Genomic DNA, 17,032 nt, shown 5'->3' with positions numbered 1-17,032 from the left:
CCTAGGAAGAAGTTGCTGCGGGTGAGGTTGAAGAGGTTGCTGCCTGTGTTCTCCTCAAGGATTTTGATGGATTCCTTTCTCACATTGAGGTCCTTCATCCATTTTGAGTCTATTTTCGTGTGTGGTGTAAGGAAATGGTCCAATTTCATTTTTCTGCATGTGGCTATCCAGTTTTCCCAACACCATTTGTTGAAGAGGCTGTCATTTTTCCTTTGGACATTCCTTCCTGCTTTGTTGAAGATTAGTTGACCATAGAGTTGAGGGTCTATTTCTGGGATCTCTCTTCTGTTCCATTGATCTATGTGTCTGTTTTTGACATATATAATAGCTTCTTAATAGACATGTGTTGAAGAAAGGTGTTTTGTAAGGCATCTTTGCAGTATTTACCAAGTGGCTTTCTTGGACCATATTTGATGTGCAGTTATGGTTCTGTGCATATTGATTTTCTGCAGTATATTATGTACCCATGTAGTTCACGGAATCTGGTTGGTTTTCCCTCCTTAACATCTCTCAGACATGGGGCGCCTGGGTGGCTCAGTGTGTTGGGCCTCTGCCTTTGGCTTGGGGCACGAGCTCAGGGTCCTGGGATCGAGTTCGGCATCGGGCTCTCTGCTCAGTGGGGAGCCTGCTTCCCCCCTCACCCCCCGCCTACTTGTGATCTCCCTCTCTCTCAGTGTCAAAATAAATAAATAAATAAATAAATAAATAAATAAATAAATAAATAAATAAAACATCTCTCAGACATGTCCCCACCTCCATTTCTGTGGCCGCTTCCTTCACTGAATCCCTCTTTTCAGCTGGATGATTATGGTTTTTTTTTTTTCTTAAAGATTTTATTTATTTATTTGACAGAGAGAAATCACAAGTAAGCAGAGAGGCAGGCAGAGAGAGAGGAGGAAGCAGGCTCCCTGCTGAGCAGAAAGCCCGACGCGGGGCTCAAACCCAGGACCTGGGATCATGACCTGAGCCGAAGGCAGCGGCTTAACCCCCTGAGCCACCCAGGCGCCCCGATTATGGTTTTTAAACATATCCCACCTTCAAATCTTTTACCCTTCAACCACCCTTCCCATTGCTGTCAGGTATGGCGTCTCTAAGGTAGAAATTTAGTTACTTTCCTGCTAAAGTGCTTAAATATTAAATAGTTCCTTTTTGCTATCAGTTTCTAGCCATGGTGTCCTAACACACTGAGATGTCACAGTTGGGAAGTGGGAGGTATATCAGTATTTATGTTCTTATGGAGATAATCCCAAAAGGGGATAAAAATGAGTGTGGTGCTTTATGTTTTCATTATGACAGTGACCTTTTTGTATGCTTTGTTTTATTATAAATGATAGTGTTTTTATTTTAATAAATTAAAACTATCAAAGAGCCACATTGTATTTTTCATAATATAGATATATTTTATACTTTTATTTCTGACCGTGTGAAGAATGAACCAAAGGACAAGAAAGATCAACATAAAAGTGACTTTTTTCCATCATCCCTCCACTTCTAGTAGGTTGAAGTTGTTTCTGAAAGGAATGATTGCTAACTTAAATTCATTTGCCATTGTCATGCATTAAGGTATGTAATGCAGTACAAACAATATGGTGATCATCTTATAAGTTAGGAAATAATAAAACCTGAATGTTGTTAATTGGAAGAGAGTTAGAGTAACAGAAATCCAAATAATATCTTATCTAGTTAAATTTTTATCAGTCTGAATTAGTATTTTTTTTTTTTTAGATTTTTATTTATTTATTTGACAGAGAGAGATCACAAGTAGACGGAGAGGCAGGCAGAGAGAGAGAGAGGGAAGCAGGCTCCCTGCTGAGCAGAGAGCCCGATGTGGGACTCGATCCCAGGACCCTGAGATCATGACCTGAGCCGAAGGCAGCAGATTAACCCACTGAGCCACCCAGGCGCCCCCTGAATTAGTATTTTCCTTCAAATAGTCAAATATGTACACAGGAATACTGAGTGAGATATTTATACTGAGTCTCACTATGTAATTTATTTCTTCTATTATAGGACTTTTATGAAGTCCGCTTGCTTTATAATAAATGCTAAAAGAGCATATTAAATGGTACTAGAAGTTAAAATGCAGTTAAATGAAATATTCTACTTGCAGTGTCAGAGCATAGATCTCAAAGCCAATAAAACAGGTAGAAATTAGAGCAATTCCCACAAGCAAGAAAACTATAGAGAAGGTGAGCTTAATTCTGCTTAAATCCTTGGCTGAGTGTCACGTGTTACAGGCTCAGGGGAGACCTGTAGGAAGTCAGACTAAAAAAGCAGCGTTTGGCAGCCACAAGGACAAAACAGAGCTATAAGCAGCTGAGCACCATGGGTTAGAGAGAGTTTGTGGTTTGAATCCAAGCAAGATAACTGCCTAATAGAATACAAATCCAGTAGTCCTCAGAAAAACATGACAGAATTCAGTTTCTATATCTGCAGTGTCTATTTTTCTACAAAAATATTAGAAATGCAATTAGGCAGTAAAATGTGATTCATACCCAAGAGAAAGGCAGTCAAAGAAACTATTGGGCCAGATTTGAATTTAGCAGACTTCAAAGCAGCTATTTTAAATATGTTCAAAGAATTAAAGGAGAGTGTGTTCAGAGAATTAAAGGAAAATATGGTATGAATGAATAAGTACGGAGATAATCTCAGTGGAGCTATGGAAACACTATTAAAAACAAAGCTGGGTAGTCCTAGAGCTGAAACACACAATTACTATTTAAAAAAAAAAAAAAAAAGTGCCCATACATGCCAAATGGGCTCAAAAGTAGTTTGGAAATAGCAGAAGAAAGGAATAGCAAACCTGGAGGCCCAGTAGAAGTGACCCTGTCCAAAAACCAGGAAGAAAAAAGACTGGAAAAAGAAAAAGAACAAAACCTCAGGGAACTGTGAAGTAGGCCAATATGTATGTCCTGGTAGCCCTGGAAGGAGAGATGAGAAAGAGGCATGCAAATGTTTGAAGAAATAATGGCCCAAACTCCCCAAATGTAGTGAAAAACATGAAATGATAGATCTGAGAATGTTGCAGAGCCACAAGTAAGAGGAACACAAAACCATGCCCGGATGTATTCTAGTAAAACTCATCTATAATAAAGAGAAATGTTTGAAAACCACCAGAGGAAAATTGTTGTTTGTTGCTTACGTTTCAAGGGAAAAACTGAAAATATTTGTTGTTAATCATAAAATTTGACTTTCTGAGAAAAAAATTAGAATTTTGGAGAACTTGTATCCACCAGTAGCTTCCTCATACTTTGAAAGATACTTCTTATGATATTGATGGTGATATTAATAAATGTGATTTTAAAAAATATTGTAAAATGAAATGTGTCAGCACTTGAAGATTCACATCAGGAAGATCTGCATAAATTAAGTGAAGGAGTGTTTTCCAAATAGCAGATGCATGATATTACACCATCACTTACTGGTTAAAGATACATTCAAAGTGAAAAGTAGACCATTGGATTTTAATTTAACAGTACAGAATGGCTTCAGATTCTATATTGCAACTATTTATTTGAAACTACTCATCAGGGTTTGTTGTATTATCAAGGGAAAGTCATAACTACAGTTACCGGAAAGGTTATTAAACTACTCCTCCCTTTCCCAACTATCTATCTCAGAGAGACTAGATTTTCTTCATATACTTCACCCAGAACAACACATTGTGAATGCAGAGGAACATTTGGGCATTCCGTTGTCTCCTTTTAAACTAGTTATGAAAGGTGCACCTGCGTGGCTCAGTTGGTTAAGCATCCGACTCTTGATTTGGGCTCAAGTCATGTTCTTGGGTTCATGAGATCAAGCTCTGTGTCAGGCTCCATGCTGTGTGTGCAGCCTGCTTGAGATTCTCTCTCTCCCTCTCCGTGTTCTCCTGCCTGCCTCTCTCCCTCAGCTCATATGCACATGTTCTCTCTCCCTCTAGAAAGAGAGAGGGAGAGAGAGAGAGAGAGGAAGGAAGGAAGGAAGGGGAAGAAAGATAGAAAGAAAAAGAAGAAAGAAAGGGAAAATACTTATTAAAGAAACTTGCAAAAATCTAAAACAATGTTCTTTTATTTTGGGAAATTATAACTTTTTCATAAAATATGACACATGTTAAAAATGTAGTGAATTTTGTTGTTACTTTAAAATCAACTTTAAAAAATCTTAGTCTTAATTTCTAATACAGTAAATTATCAGTAGATATAATCTACATTCACAGGACTTTGGAGTCCTTCATACTTTTTAAGTGTAAAGGTACGCTGAGACCAAAAACTTGAGAATTGTTTTGAGTCTGCTCTGTCTTCAGATTCCTGAGAGCATCAGACTGGAAAATTGGAAATACCTTGTAGCCCAGGAGATTAGTGCTTTTGAGTATATGATGACATTGTATTTTGTTGATATCTTTGAGTATTTTCAAGTGGACCATATAATATGCTGTGTAGGCCTTCGCTTACTGCATTTGATGGCAAGTCTCCCCCCCCCACCTTTGCTACAGTTTTTTCAGGCCTGTTATTTTCAGCTGGGAGCTTTACCAGGAAAGCAATAGGGGCCTTTTGCAGTGATGACTAATCTTTCTTTCTTTTTCCTCTTCGTCCTTTTGTTATGTTTAGATGTTATCCAGGGAGAGTTGTTCAGAAAGTGTTAGAGGCCCTCTATCATGGCCTTGCACAGTCACTTGCTATGCTATTCTGAGTTGTTATTCACTTCCTGGGAAAGAACATTAAACATTTGAAAACAGAATCATTGACGTTTGTCTCATATGGTGTGAAGAAGAATTATAAAGATGGTAACTGAGAGAAACTCATCCAGAATTTTTTTTTAAGTCCTACTTATAATCTGTTAAATGCATGTGGTGATACTTGTTTGGTTTTGTAACCTAGTAGATAAGATGCACAATGTGCCAAAAATAAATTTTCTATAAGGGATGGTCATTACATAAATGTGTAGTAAGCGTATTTTAACATTACATTGCTTTGTTCTTTGACAAAAATAAACCACTATAAAATAAAAGCAAAAAAAAAAAAAAAAGCCCACCTACATTCCCACTTGCATAAAACGGAATTATTCCCACATGGGGATAATTCCATGTGTTACTGCTTCATCTGTCTCTTGGTATTCCTCTCCTTTTCCATTGTTTTAGTGACTTCATACTTACACTTGAATTTAGAACACTCCTTACTATTAATGAACTTGTATTGATCTGATTATTAATTTTAACACTTAGATTACTGTGATCATAAAGTCATCGGACAAAAAGAGAGTTTCTCTACCCTATCATCTGACCTTTTGTATCTTCATGTAATATTCTGGGGGGGGGGGGTTTGAAATTCACATGTGTATGGATAGGAGCACAAAAATCTTTATTTTATACTTTATTTCTTTGACAGTTGAGTTATGTGGAAGTAGTAAAACTGACCATTTTTCCCATGTTGTGTTTAAGGACTTAATGGTGATTTACTTTCTGAATCATATTTTCATTTTATTTTTGAAATGACACGGATTTCCTTTCTCTTTGCAAATGATAATGGTTCTGAAAGTCAATAATGGCTTTCACCAGAATAGAAGGCTTCCAGTTTGAGGCTATCAATTAGAGAAGTGTTTAGTTGAGTCCTGAAATAAGACTAGATTATTTATCAGCCATTTTTTTTAAACCACAACTCCCCTTGTGTTTTCTTAGGTCAGAGATGAAGAGGAAGCCTTTCTGGATTGGAGTGATGATGATGATGATGATGGATTTGATCCGAGCACACTTCCAGATCCAGATAAGTACAGAAGCTCTGAAGAATCAGATAGTGAAGACCTGGAAAATAAAATTAGGTATGTTTTTACTTTTAGTAGGATTAAGTATATGTATCTTCTTCTCTGAATGCAGAGGTTGTGTAGAGACAAATGTTTTGTGCTTTTCTCATCATTTGGGGGGCTCTCTTATTGTTTCTATGATCACTGTTAGTTGTAAGAGTTATAATAAGAGTTGTTTTTTCTCTTCTCTGTTCTTTCTCCTTCTGAATCCTTTATGCTTAAGTATTAGTAGGGTATACTTGATGCAAACAGAGGCAGAATTTTATTTCAATTCACTGTTAAAGGACTCTATTAAGAGTGTTGTTAAAAATTCTCTCTGAATTTTAAAAAAGGGCAGTTACACTTTCACATTTTTATATAAAATTAAATAACAAATACATAAAATAATGGAAAACTTAATAACAGCCCTTGATAAATTCTCTCAATTTAAAATCCATTCATTTGTAATGTGAACTTATTTGCAACCATGCCAAAAACAGATGAAATGCACTGAATTGAAAAATAGTGTGATTTGCTCAGCATTTGTTTTCAGAGTATTGTGTATTAGATTATGTTGCGATTGTGTTGGTTTAAGAGTTGACGGCACTGAACTTTGTGGACATTCTAAACCAGTGAGACTCTTCAGGCAGAATGGAGGTACTGATGACACCCGAAGTTCATTTGACTGAAGCATAGAGTGCTTGTTGGAAGCCTGACTACTAGCTCAGGGATTTGGGAGTTGGAGAGAGAGGCCACAAAGAGCTATAATCTGGTTTTAAGTAAGAACATTATGAAAAAATCTCAAAAAAGTTATCCCCTAAAGAGTAAATGCTAAAGGGGGAATCATTTCAGAGTTACTCTTGTGTTCATATAAACATATAATTATTTTACAATACTGAAATGACATCTAAAATGCCGTCTTCCCAACTGATGCCAAAAACTTGAGACATTTGCTGTTGGACTGCTAGGTAGTGGCCTAATGGTTTTCTAGTATTTCTAGTGGACATAAAGCAGACCAGGTAGTGAACATACTAGCTTTACTACCAAAGGGGTACCACAGGTGAAAATAATTTGATTATGACTTAGAAAAATATATAAATAGGTGCCATAGGGTTAAATAATTTAGGTTCAGGGCTGTAGTCCTAATCTTGAAAAATTTATCTTTAAGGGGAAATATTCACACTTTGCTTCAGAAAGTTCCTTGGTGCCCATGTTGAGACCTTGGTGAACTAGCAGTTCATTAAGTGGTTAGGTGGATGCTTCCCCATATATTCTAAAATAAATGTCCCTTTTTCACAGTTGGTTTATGGGATCTCCATTCTGATAGATGTGGTCTCACTCGACACATATGACTTTATATCATTAACTTCTTTTAAAAGATAACATTCAATTGAGTAAAACTTAGATTTTAATGGATTTATTCAACAATTCAGGAAATCAGGCAATATCCCATTTAGCATATACAAAGGCACTCTGTGGAGCTCCAGCACAAAATGAAAGACTTTTATAGGTAGGGAGGAGCAGGAAAAGGATTTGTTTGCTTGGTTGGTTTTGTTTATCAAAGAGAGGCTTGTTTCAGGCAAGGTCACCTTCCTGTAGGGGCTGGAAGGGGTCTCTTGGGCAGATGACCTCACTAGTGCGGACGTTGTGATTCCGGATGGACTGGTTCTGGGTCACTTTCCTGGGAGGGGCTGAACCCACAACTAGGCTAGGTATTAAGTCTTGGTTTATTGATGTGGGGCTTGGCACAAGTGACTCCATTTGAGGCCTATTATCGCTTTTTTTAACACTTCAAATGTTTCTGTATAATTTTAGTCTCTGGAGAGAACATTCATGGGCTCTCACTGTTTATTATTCACCGATATTTTGCGTATCCATCTGACATACGTTTAAAACGCAGAACCTACCTTTGAAGTCATTGCCACACGCCAGCATTCCTTCTGCATCTGATTCATAATGATTTTTTTCCTAACAATTCCTATGATAGCTTCTAGGTCATCCTTAATCTGTGTGCAGCAGACATGTCATTTCATTCTTCTGGCATTTCTTACCCTCACAGTGACATTTCTCTGCTACCACCTCGTTAGTGTGACTTGTTCTCTAGTAGCTTCCTGTGCTTCACCCTCTTAAATGGCCTGTAAATGCTTCCAAGCTAGAAACTGTGTTTTGTGTCAACAGCTGTAGCTCCTGCCTCTATTCCTTTGTCCACTGTTATTATCATAGGCACAGAGAAGGTCCTGAAATATTTGAATTGATTAATTGATTGATGAAGGAGAATTGTAGAGCAAAAAAAGAAAAGTCTAACCATCAGCAACTATATAATTGGTCCTAATAGTTTAAATGATATAAGAGAACAGAACAGATGGTTGGAGAACTAGAGAAGTTAACTTCAGATAGTGTAATGGTGAGGGACAAGAAGACCAGAATACCTTAAGATGCCAAAGCATCTTAACTTAAATGTTCAGATGGAAAATAATTAAACATTACATGAAAATTAAAATGGTTTTAATTTCAGGCACAGCTAGTAAACTATATTAACAGAAATCAAAAGGAATTGGTAAACTTGTCCTATACTGAAGAGAGATCATCTTATGTTGGAGAAATTACCAACCAGGGCTTATTCCCTTTGGCACATGTCAGGACTTCCTAGCAGTTTTGTTTTTGTTTGTGATGACAGTGATTATCTAGTGTACCCTCTCTTCTTGTAGATAAAGAAACCAAGGCTTCACGGGATAAAATAATGTGTGATCACAGTACGAAGTTAGGGACCTATCACGATAATGTGCGTAAATCAAATTGACTCCATGTTTCTAATACTCCAATGAAGTTATATAGAATTACTCTAGCATTAGGAAGGGTGGCTCAGGAACATAGTTTGAAGACTAGTTTTATGTCATTTGGGTAAAGAGTTGATCCATGAACTAACTATAGGATAGATGTGACTAGATTGTGGTTTCCCAACTTCAACATTACTAACCTCCTATACAGATAATTCTTAGTTTTGGTGGATTGGGAGTGATTGTAGACTGTTGAACACTATCCCTGGCCTCTGCCACCAGTGCTTCCCTAGTTGGGACAACCAGAATTATCTCAGACATTGCCACATATCCCTCAAGGAGCAAAATCTCCCACTGGAGTAGACCCAGGATGGCAGGTCCATATTATTCTCGTCCAGTATATACTTTGTGTATATTCCTTTGCATTTAGCCCAAGTGGTCCTTCTCAGTACAGCCTGTATCAATCAGTTGGGATTCCTACTCAAGATAAAACCTATTTGCCATTCCCAAACTAAGGCAGAGTGTCGGGTAGTTACAAGGTGTAGCCGAAGTGTGAAATGCCTATATATACTCTACCTCCATTTTTCTCCCTTTCCCCTTCTCTGTTAAAATGACCTCAGTGAAAATGAATAAAGATAAATGTAAACTAAAACCAAAATTGTATTTAGATAAGTAAAAGTATTCACAGGTAAATCCATATACACTAGAATTTTGACAGTGGTAATTGCTGCTGTTCCTGCTGTTTATAATACCAGCACCAGCACAGTTTTACTGTGTTGTCCAAGTTGGGCTGCATCTTTATTCCTTCGCCTCCCATAAACAGGAAGAGGTGCTGGGATTTTGTGATGTCAGCTTTCGAGGGCTCTCCTGGCATGCTCATGGGTTTTTATTTGCTGTGTTGTTTCTAACCTCGGCTCAGTAATTGCAGCAGCAGTGAGTGTGTCAGCCTCTTGGTCATCTTCGCTCTCCCAGTGGGTTATTCTCTGCTTATTAACTTCGCATTTTCTGATATGAGTTTACTTTTATGGGACCAAATAACACCAATTAGAAAATGGCTCAGTCCCAAAGTAGCTTGAGCCAGTTTCTTTGAAGGTTTCTTCTAGGTATTCCTTTGTCCTTTACCTCAGTGATAACCCTAAATATTCAGCTTGAGTAACACTTTAGTCACTCTACATAGAGAGACATAGTCATAGGAAATAGGCAAAGGAGAACCAGGTGTAGTGGAGAATGACTGAATCTGGGGTGGATAATTCTTTCTCAGAGAGGCACGATAGGGTTTTGAAGAGTGTACTTCTGTCTCCCTCAGCACAGTGCAGTAGAATTTAACCCATCCTTAACCCTCTGTAGAATTCTCAGAATTGTCGACTCTAACACCGATTCCTGGGATTCTGATGTGTGGGATTCAGCTCCTTTAAGTTAGCATGACAAGAAGAGTTCTCTTGCTTAAAAGAGTTCTCAACGACAATGAAAATAACATGACCTTGAGTTCCTTTGAAGGAGCTTTAAGAATGTTTTCATTAGTAGCTCATTTATCCCCAGAAAGAGAGCAGTGGGATAGGAGGAACAGTAGTGTCCCCCATAGTACAGAGGATGTCACCTGGCTAGTCAGCAGCAGATGGCTGAGTTCCGGCAGAGGCTCCGAGCTTTTGTGTGCTATTTTTGAAAACAGAGAAGGGAGAGCTTGCTTTGACACTATGTGGTCTCTTTCCTCATCTTCTATCCTGCTTACACATTGGCCCAGGCTGTGTTTTACTCTGTAGCTTTCCCTTCTGGTTCCTCCTAACTGTGGAATTAGCATAGGTAGAGTTACTACACGATGTGTTAGCATTTGTCATTATCATCGTTGTTACTGAAATAGAACTGTTTGGTAGGAACCTAGCTCTTTGCTGCACTGGACTTGGTAGCATTGTGGGATTCATTGGTCTGCTAGGAATGGCACAGAATCAGGTTCTTGCCTCTAGTGAATTTTGATACAGACTTTTATACCTTCAGAGGAAGAAGGACCTCAAGTATTAGAATTGTCTTTGTACTACTAAGTGATTTTTTTAATTCTTGATCTCCCCAACAGGGTATGTAATGTATACTGCTTTCACAATAAGAATATTTGGCTATTTTCTATATGTGGTGCCAAGAACTGGAGTGAGAACTTTCTGTATTATTTAAATCATGTTCTACTTATTTAAGAATTAAAAATATCCCCTTACTGGTTAGTCTCCAGCTTGTTGTAATATTTCTTCTGTCTGTTCTTTCAACTAAGAGTTTTTTAGTAATCATGTGCCAGGTAATAGTGAGTGCAGGTACAGAGGATGAAACATTTAAAAAAAAATACCTTTCCTGCTCTCACGGTTTTTAGTTTAGCAAAGGTTGTGGATAGCTAAGCATGCAATTAGGGAAAAATAGGATGGATACTTGCTGTGATCTGTGCCCTGGGAGAGGTGGAGGTGAGCAAGGTAGGTAGGGAGGGAGCTCAGGTGAGGAATCTAACCTGGGCTTGGTGGCTCTGGAAGAGCTTCCTGAAGGAAGTGACATCTGAATGAAACCTGAATGAAGTTTTCAGTCTTGCCTGAGCAGGGAGAAGATAGGTTGCCCTTCTCAACAGTGCGGCCTTTGAAGTGAAACAAGAGTATCTTTAACCATATTCCAATTAAACTCTTCTTTCACTAAAATTGTTCCTTTTAGCTGTTCCTCACAAGCTGGGAGATTTGGTTTTGAGCATGTAATGTAAGATTAATTTTTGTATATCTAGTAGCATTCATCATCCTTGGTTTATGGCCATCTTCATGTGAATTGCTAATGATGAAAATTTGCAAAGTATTGAATATGATGAAAGAGAAGCAGCTGGGTGTTCAAGATAGTTATTATTCAGTCAAATTAAGTTTTTAATATTTATAATCCTAACCTTTTTCAAACAAAAAAAAGGAAAGAGAAGAAGGTTGTGGTTAGACTTTTACTGCCTGATGATGTGTCAGTGTTTTTTTTCACAGACCAGTCTCTGGCCATGGCAGATTGCTTTATAAAAAAATCCTTCCAGGGGAGGCGCGCTTGGTCGATTATTCTAGGTGGCATAAGACCCAGTACATCTATAATTTGTACTGAGACTGTTGGCATAGTTCAGACACGATAACTTCTATATGGATTGACGCCTTTTCCTGCACAGAGTAAACTGCTTTTCATCTCCCATCTGGAGCTGTCCTTTTCGGCTTTTGCGACACAGCTCTGCATCGAAAGATTGATGAAGGATTTTTGTTCTGTTTTTTTTTCATTTGTTTGGGGGTTTTGTTTTATTTTTCAGCTGTGTTCCCTGTTAGCTTTATGGTTTTGAGTGAACTTGAGTTATCTTTAAGATTTGTCTCCTGTGTAATGGAGGTGACCCACGTTCTTCTGTGTGGTGTCTCCTCATGTTGTTCTGTGACATTTTTTTCACTACATCTTGCTACCCAACTTCTCTTCCAGAACTAAACAGTCAGCTTTGTAACATGTGGAAGGCTTTCCACCTGCAACAGAAATACGTATGACTCAGAGGAGAATTTCTGGGGAAGGAAAATGGTCAGAAAGTATTTTCATTTCTTTTTAACTTTTTTTGGTTGGGACCAGTTATGCACATTCCATATTTTATATGAATTTTACTGGAATTATTGGTGCTTATTTTTTAAGGGGAATTTTTTTTTTTCCTCAGAGTCTAAGTATTGTGTAAAGAAAAATACTGTTGACTACAGTTCCATTTACTTAAATCTCCGTTCGCTGGTGAATCTAGTTGTGGGTGGCAGATGAGGAAAGAAGTCAGCTCAGCTTAATGATATATTGACTTTATTGTGTGCCTGCCGTTCTTTCCTTTCACTCTTTGTAACTTCCGGAGATTTATCTGATTCTAATATGCCTCGCAGCTTTCAAGGGAAAATCTCCATCATCTCTTCTTATTTGTGAAATACAATGAATTATCACATTTCATAGGGCTTTGATCAGAACTTCATGTGAATTGTGGTTGACAAGGAGTTAATTTTACTTGACTTTCTTTAAATTGTGTTCATTTGATCTTTCTCCACTTTGTCATTGTCCACAAAACACAACACAAAACAACAAAACGAAACAAAACAAAAAGAATATCCTGTGTGGCACATAGCATGAATGAACAAACTTAGATTGTTGGGTTGGGTGTGGGGAAAAGCAATATTGTTTGTCTTGGGATTCACAGGGGAAAGGATGCTACCCATCGAGGAGGGAAAGTGTTATTTTCTGGGGTGAGGGTTAGGATGGGGAAGACGTATTTAGGAAATTTAGAATTTAGAGGCTCCCAACTTGACCTTATTTGCGGTCCCGGTTTTTTGCCCTGTGCTTTCTGTTTCTCTCGTTTAGCCACCCACTGAATAACTGGGACTCAGTAACAGGAGTTTGTCATGTTTCAGAAGTGTTAGGGCCTCTGGGACGATGATGAATGAGTCCAATGCCAAGAAGCCAGAAGAACCATGTAGCAAGGGTAATTAACCAACTAGTAGGGTTCTCATGGCTGCTACCCAGAGTCTGGTGCATGGCAACTTTATTTTCACTGAAAAGACTATTGAGAACAATACTTTCTTAGGACGATTCTTTTCTTCATTTCTTCATTTCTTCATGGCCTCATGTAGAATGAATTTCTAACTAATGATTATATAGCATTCCATTATTTATACACCATAATTTCCTTATCTACTCCCCTTTTAGAGGTCTAGGTTGTACCTTGCTTAGGTTTTTTTCATTTTTGTTGTTTGATTTTGTTTACTTTTGCTTTTGCCATTATAAGTATTTTTTAAATTGAGATAATACTAGTATGTAACATTATATTACTTTAAGGTGTACAACATTGTTATTTGGCTCATTTGTCCCAGATTATCTCTGTAGATGTGGGTTTATTTATGGGCTCTTAGTTCTATTCCATTGACCTGTGTGTCTGTTTTGTGCCCATTCCATATTGTTTGGATTACTACAGCTTTTAGTACATTGACGTTAGGAAAAGTGATACCTACAGCTTTGTTCTCCTGTTAAAGATTGCTTTGGCTCCTTAGGATCTTCTGTGGTTCCATACAAATTTCAGGATTATTTGTCCTCTTCTGTGAAAAAATACCATTGGAATTTTGATAGGGATTATACTAAATCGATAGATTCCTTTGGTTATATGGACATTTTAACAATACTAATTCCTCCAACCATGAGCACGAAGTATCTTTCCATTTATTTGAGTCTTCAGATTCTTTCATCAGTGTCTTACAGTTTTTAGTATACAGGTGTTTCACCTCCTTGGTTAAAATTTTTTCCTTGGTATTTTATTCTTTTTGATGCAATTTTAATTTCTCTAACATTTGATCATTAGTGTATAGAAATGCCACTGATTTCTGTATATTAATTTTGCATCTTGTAACTTTACTGAATGTATTTATTAGTTCTAACAGTTTCTTGATGACTTTGGGGTTTTCAGTAATAGCATGTTATCTGCAAATAGTGATGGTTTTACTTTTTCTTTTCAATTCTTTCTTCTTCTGACATTTTATCTATCTATCTATCTATTTATTTATTTCCTAATTACTGTGCTTAGGACTTCTAGTATTATATTGAATGAAAGTGATGAGAGTGGGCATTGTTGTCTTGTTCCTAATCTTAAGAGGAAAGCTTTCAGTTTTTCACCATTGAGAATGATGTTAACTGTGGGTTTGTCAGTATGCCTTTATTATGTTGAGGTACATTCCCTTTATACCTCTATGAGAGTTTCTGTCAAAGATGTCATAGATGTCATAGATGGCAAATGCTTTTTATGCATCTATTGAGATGATCACATGATCATATGATTTTTCTTCTTCATGTGCTGTATCATGTTGGTAGAGTTACAGATGTTGAATCAATCTTCCATTCCTGGAATAAATCTCACTTGATCATGGTGTATGATCCCTTTTAATGTATTGCTGAACTTGGTTTGCTAATACTTTGTTGGGGATTTTTGCATCTTTGTTCATCAAGGATATCGGCCTGTAATTTTCTTTTTTTGTGGTGTCTTTGGTTTTTGTATCAGAGTAGTGCTGGCCTTTCCAGATGAGTTTGGAAGCATTCTCTCCTCTTTAGTTTTTTGGAGGAATTTGAGAAGGATGGGCATTTGATCTTCTTTAAATATTTGGTGGAATTCACCAGTGAAACCATCTGGTCCTGAGCTTTTGCTTCTGGGGAGTTTTTGATTAAGGATACACTTCTCTTATAGAAGTTGGTCAATTCGGATTTTCTCTACATTCATGATTCATTCCTTGAAGATTGTGTGTTTGTAGGAATTTATCCAGTACTTGTAGATTGTCTGATTTGTTGGCATATAGTTGTTTTTAGTAGTTTCTTATGGTCCTTTGTGCTATGGTGTCAGTTGTTATCTTTTATTACTGATTTTATTTTTTGAGTCCTCTCCTTTTTTCTTGATTTTGGTTGAGACTAGCTTGATTTTTCTTGAGACTATAAAAGGACTGAGTTTGAATTTTGTTTATCTGCCACTTATTTTGTGAACTTGGATAAGTGGGAGAGTGATGCTAATAAATGACTTGGGGTTTCTAAGTGTCAGATTCCTTACGTGAAATGTACGTATATGAGGTGATGTTCAAATCTTTCTTTCTCTTCATATATACATATATTCTACCATAGTTCTTCAATTTTGTTGATCTTTTCAAAGAACCAGCTCTTAGTTTCATTGATCTTTTTTATTACTGTTTTAGTCTCTATTTCATTTATTTCTGGTGCAATCTTAATATTTCCTTTCCTCTCCTAACTTTAAGCTTTATTTGTTCTTTTCTTAGTTGCTTTAGGTATGAATTTAGATTGTTTACTTGGGAATCTTCTTGTTTCTTGAGGTCTTGAGGCCTGTGAACTTCCCTGTCAGAACCACTTTTGGTGTATCCCATAGATTTTGGTGTATCATACTTTGTTTACATTTGTCTTTAGGTAATTTTTTATTTCTCCTTTGATTTTTTTTTCAGTGACTTATTGGTTGTTTAGTAGCATGTTGTTTAACTGCTGTGCTTTTTGTAGTTGTGCTAGTTTTCTTCTCTATACCATTGTGATTGGAACAGATGCTTGATGATTTAAATTTTTGAATTTATTGGGACTTGTTTCGTGGCCTAACATGTGAGCTCTCCTGAAGAATGTTCCATATATACTTGAGAAGAATGTGCATTCTGCTTATTTGGATGGAATATTACATATACATTTATTAAGCTCATCGGTTTAATGTGTCATTTAAGACTGATGTTTCTGTTTTGATTTCCTCTCTGGATGATCTGTCCATTGATGCAAGTGGGATATTACAGTCCCTTATTATTATTATGTTGCTGTCAGTTTCTCTCTTTAGGCCTGTCAGTATTTGTTTTATGTGTTTTGTTGCTCGTATGTTGGATGCATATATATTTATAAATATTACATATTCTTCTTGGATTGACCCCTTTATCATTATGTGGTAATGTCTTCTATTATAGTATTTGTCTATTACAGCTATTGTCTTCTATTACAGTATTTGTTTAAAGTTTGTTTTGTTAGGTAAGAGTTTTGCTACACCACTTTTCATTTCCGTTTGCCTGGAATGTCTTTCTCCATTCCTCTACTTTCAGTCTGTAGGTGTCCTTACTTCTGTAGTTAAGTCTCTTTTAGACAGCATATAGATGGATCATCCTTTTTTTTTTTAAAAATCCACTCAACCACTCTGTCTTTTGATTGGAAAGTGTAGTCTTTTTACATTTAAAGTAATGAATTATCGATTGGTATATATGTATTGCCATTTTGTTTATTGTTTTCAGGTTGTTTTTGTAGTTCTTTGTTCCTTCTTCTCTTGCCCTCCTCCCTTATGATTGATGATGAATTTCTTTAGTATTGGCATGGATTCCTTTCTCTTTGTTTTCTGGCTTTTCTGTAGTTCCTCTGTTCCTTTCTTTTTTCTCTCTTTCATTGTGGTTTGATGGCTTTCTGTAGTATTATGTTTGGAAATTTTTCTCACTTTTTTGATGTATATTTACTGTAAATTTTTGTTCTGTGGTTACCATGAGGTTCACATATAACATCCTTTGTATATAATAGTTGGTTTTAAGTTGATAGGAACTTAAATTTGAACACATTAGAAAAATTTATATTTTACCCCCCCTACACATTTTGTATTTTTTTTTGTAAGATTTTATTTATTTATTTGACAGAGAGATAGCACAAGGAGGCAGAGCAACAGGCAGAGAGAGAGGGAGAAGCAGGCTCTCCACTGAGCAGAGAGCCCGATGCAGGACTTGATCCCGGGACCCTGAGATCATGACCTGAGCCAAAGGCAGCTGCTCAACCAACTGAGCCACCCAGGCGCCCTCACATTTTGTATTTTGATGTCACATTTTTTATCTTTTTATTTTATGCATCCCTTAACTAATTATTATAGTTTGGGTACTTTTACCACTACTGTCTTTTTAGCTTTCTACTTACTTTATAAATGATTGATCCACTGTTTTTTGTATATATTTACCTTTTCC

At 36.9% G+C, this 17,032-nt stretch overlaps 1 protein-coding gene across 1 annotated transcript in view; it reads left to right on the top strand.

Annotated features, from left to right (window-relative positions):
* The window catches only part of LOC111153748 (DEAD-box helicase 10), a 270,832-nt gene that overhangs the window by 228,066 nt on the left and 25,734 nt on the right, over positions 1–17,032 (top strand). The window contains exon 17 of the mRNA XM_022512954.1: positions 5,657–5,796. Within this exon, the coding sequence (XP_022368662.1) occupies positions 5,657–5,796 (140 nt within the window). The remainder of the gene's footprint in view (positions 1–5,656; positions 5,797–17,032) is intronic.

Source organism: Enhydra lutris, unplaced genomic scaffold (assembly GCF_002288905.1).
Source record: "Enhydra lutris kenyoni isolate GAN:26980312 unplaced genomic scaffold, ASM228890v2 scaffoldscaffold34, whole genome shotgun sequence".
Taxonomy (NCBI): domain Eukaryota; kingdom Metazoa; phylum Chordata; class Mammalia; order Carnivora; family Mustelidae; genus Enhydra; species Enhydra lutris.
The sequence above is the reverse complement of the archived record's forward strand: the minus strand, read 5'-3'. Positions and strand labels throughout refer to the sequence as shown.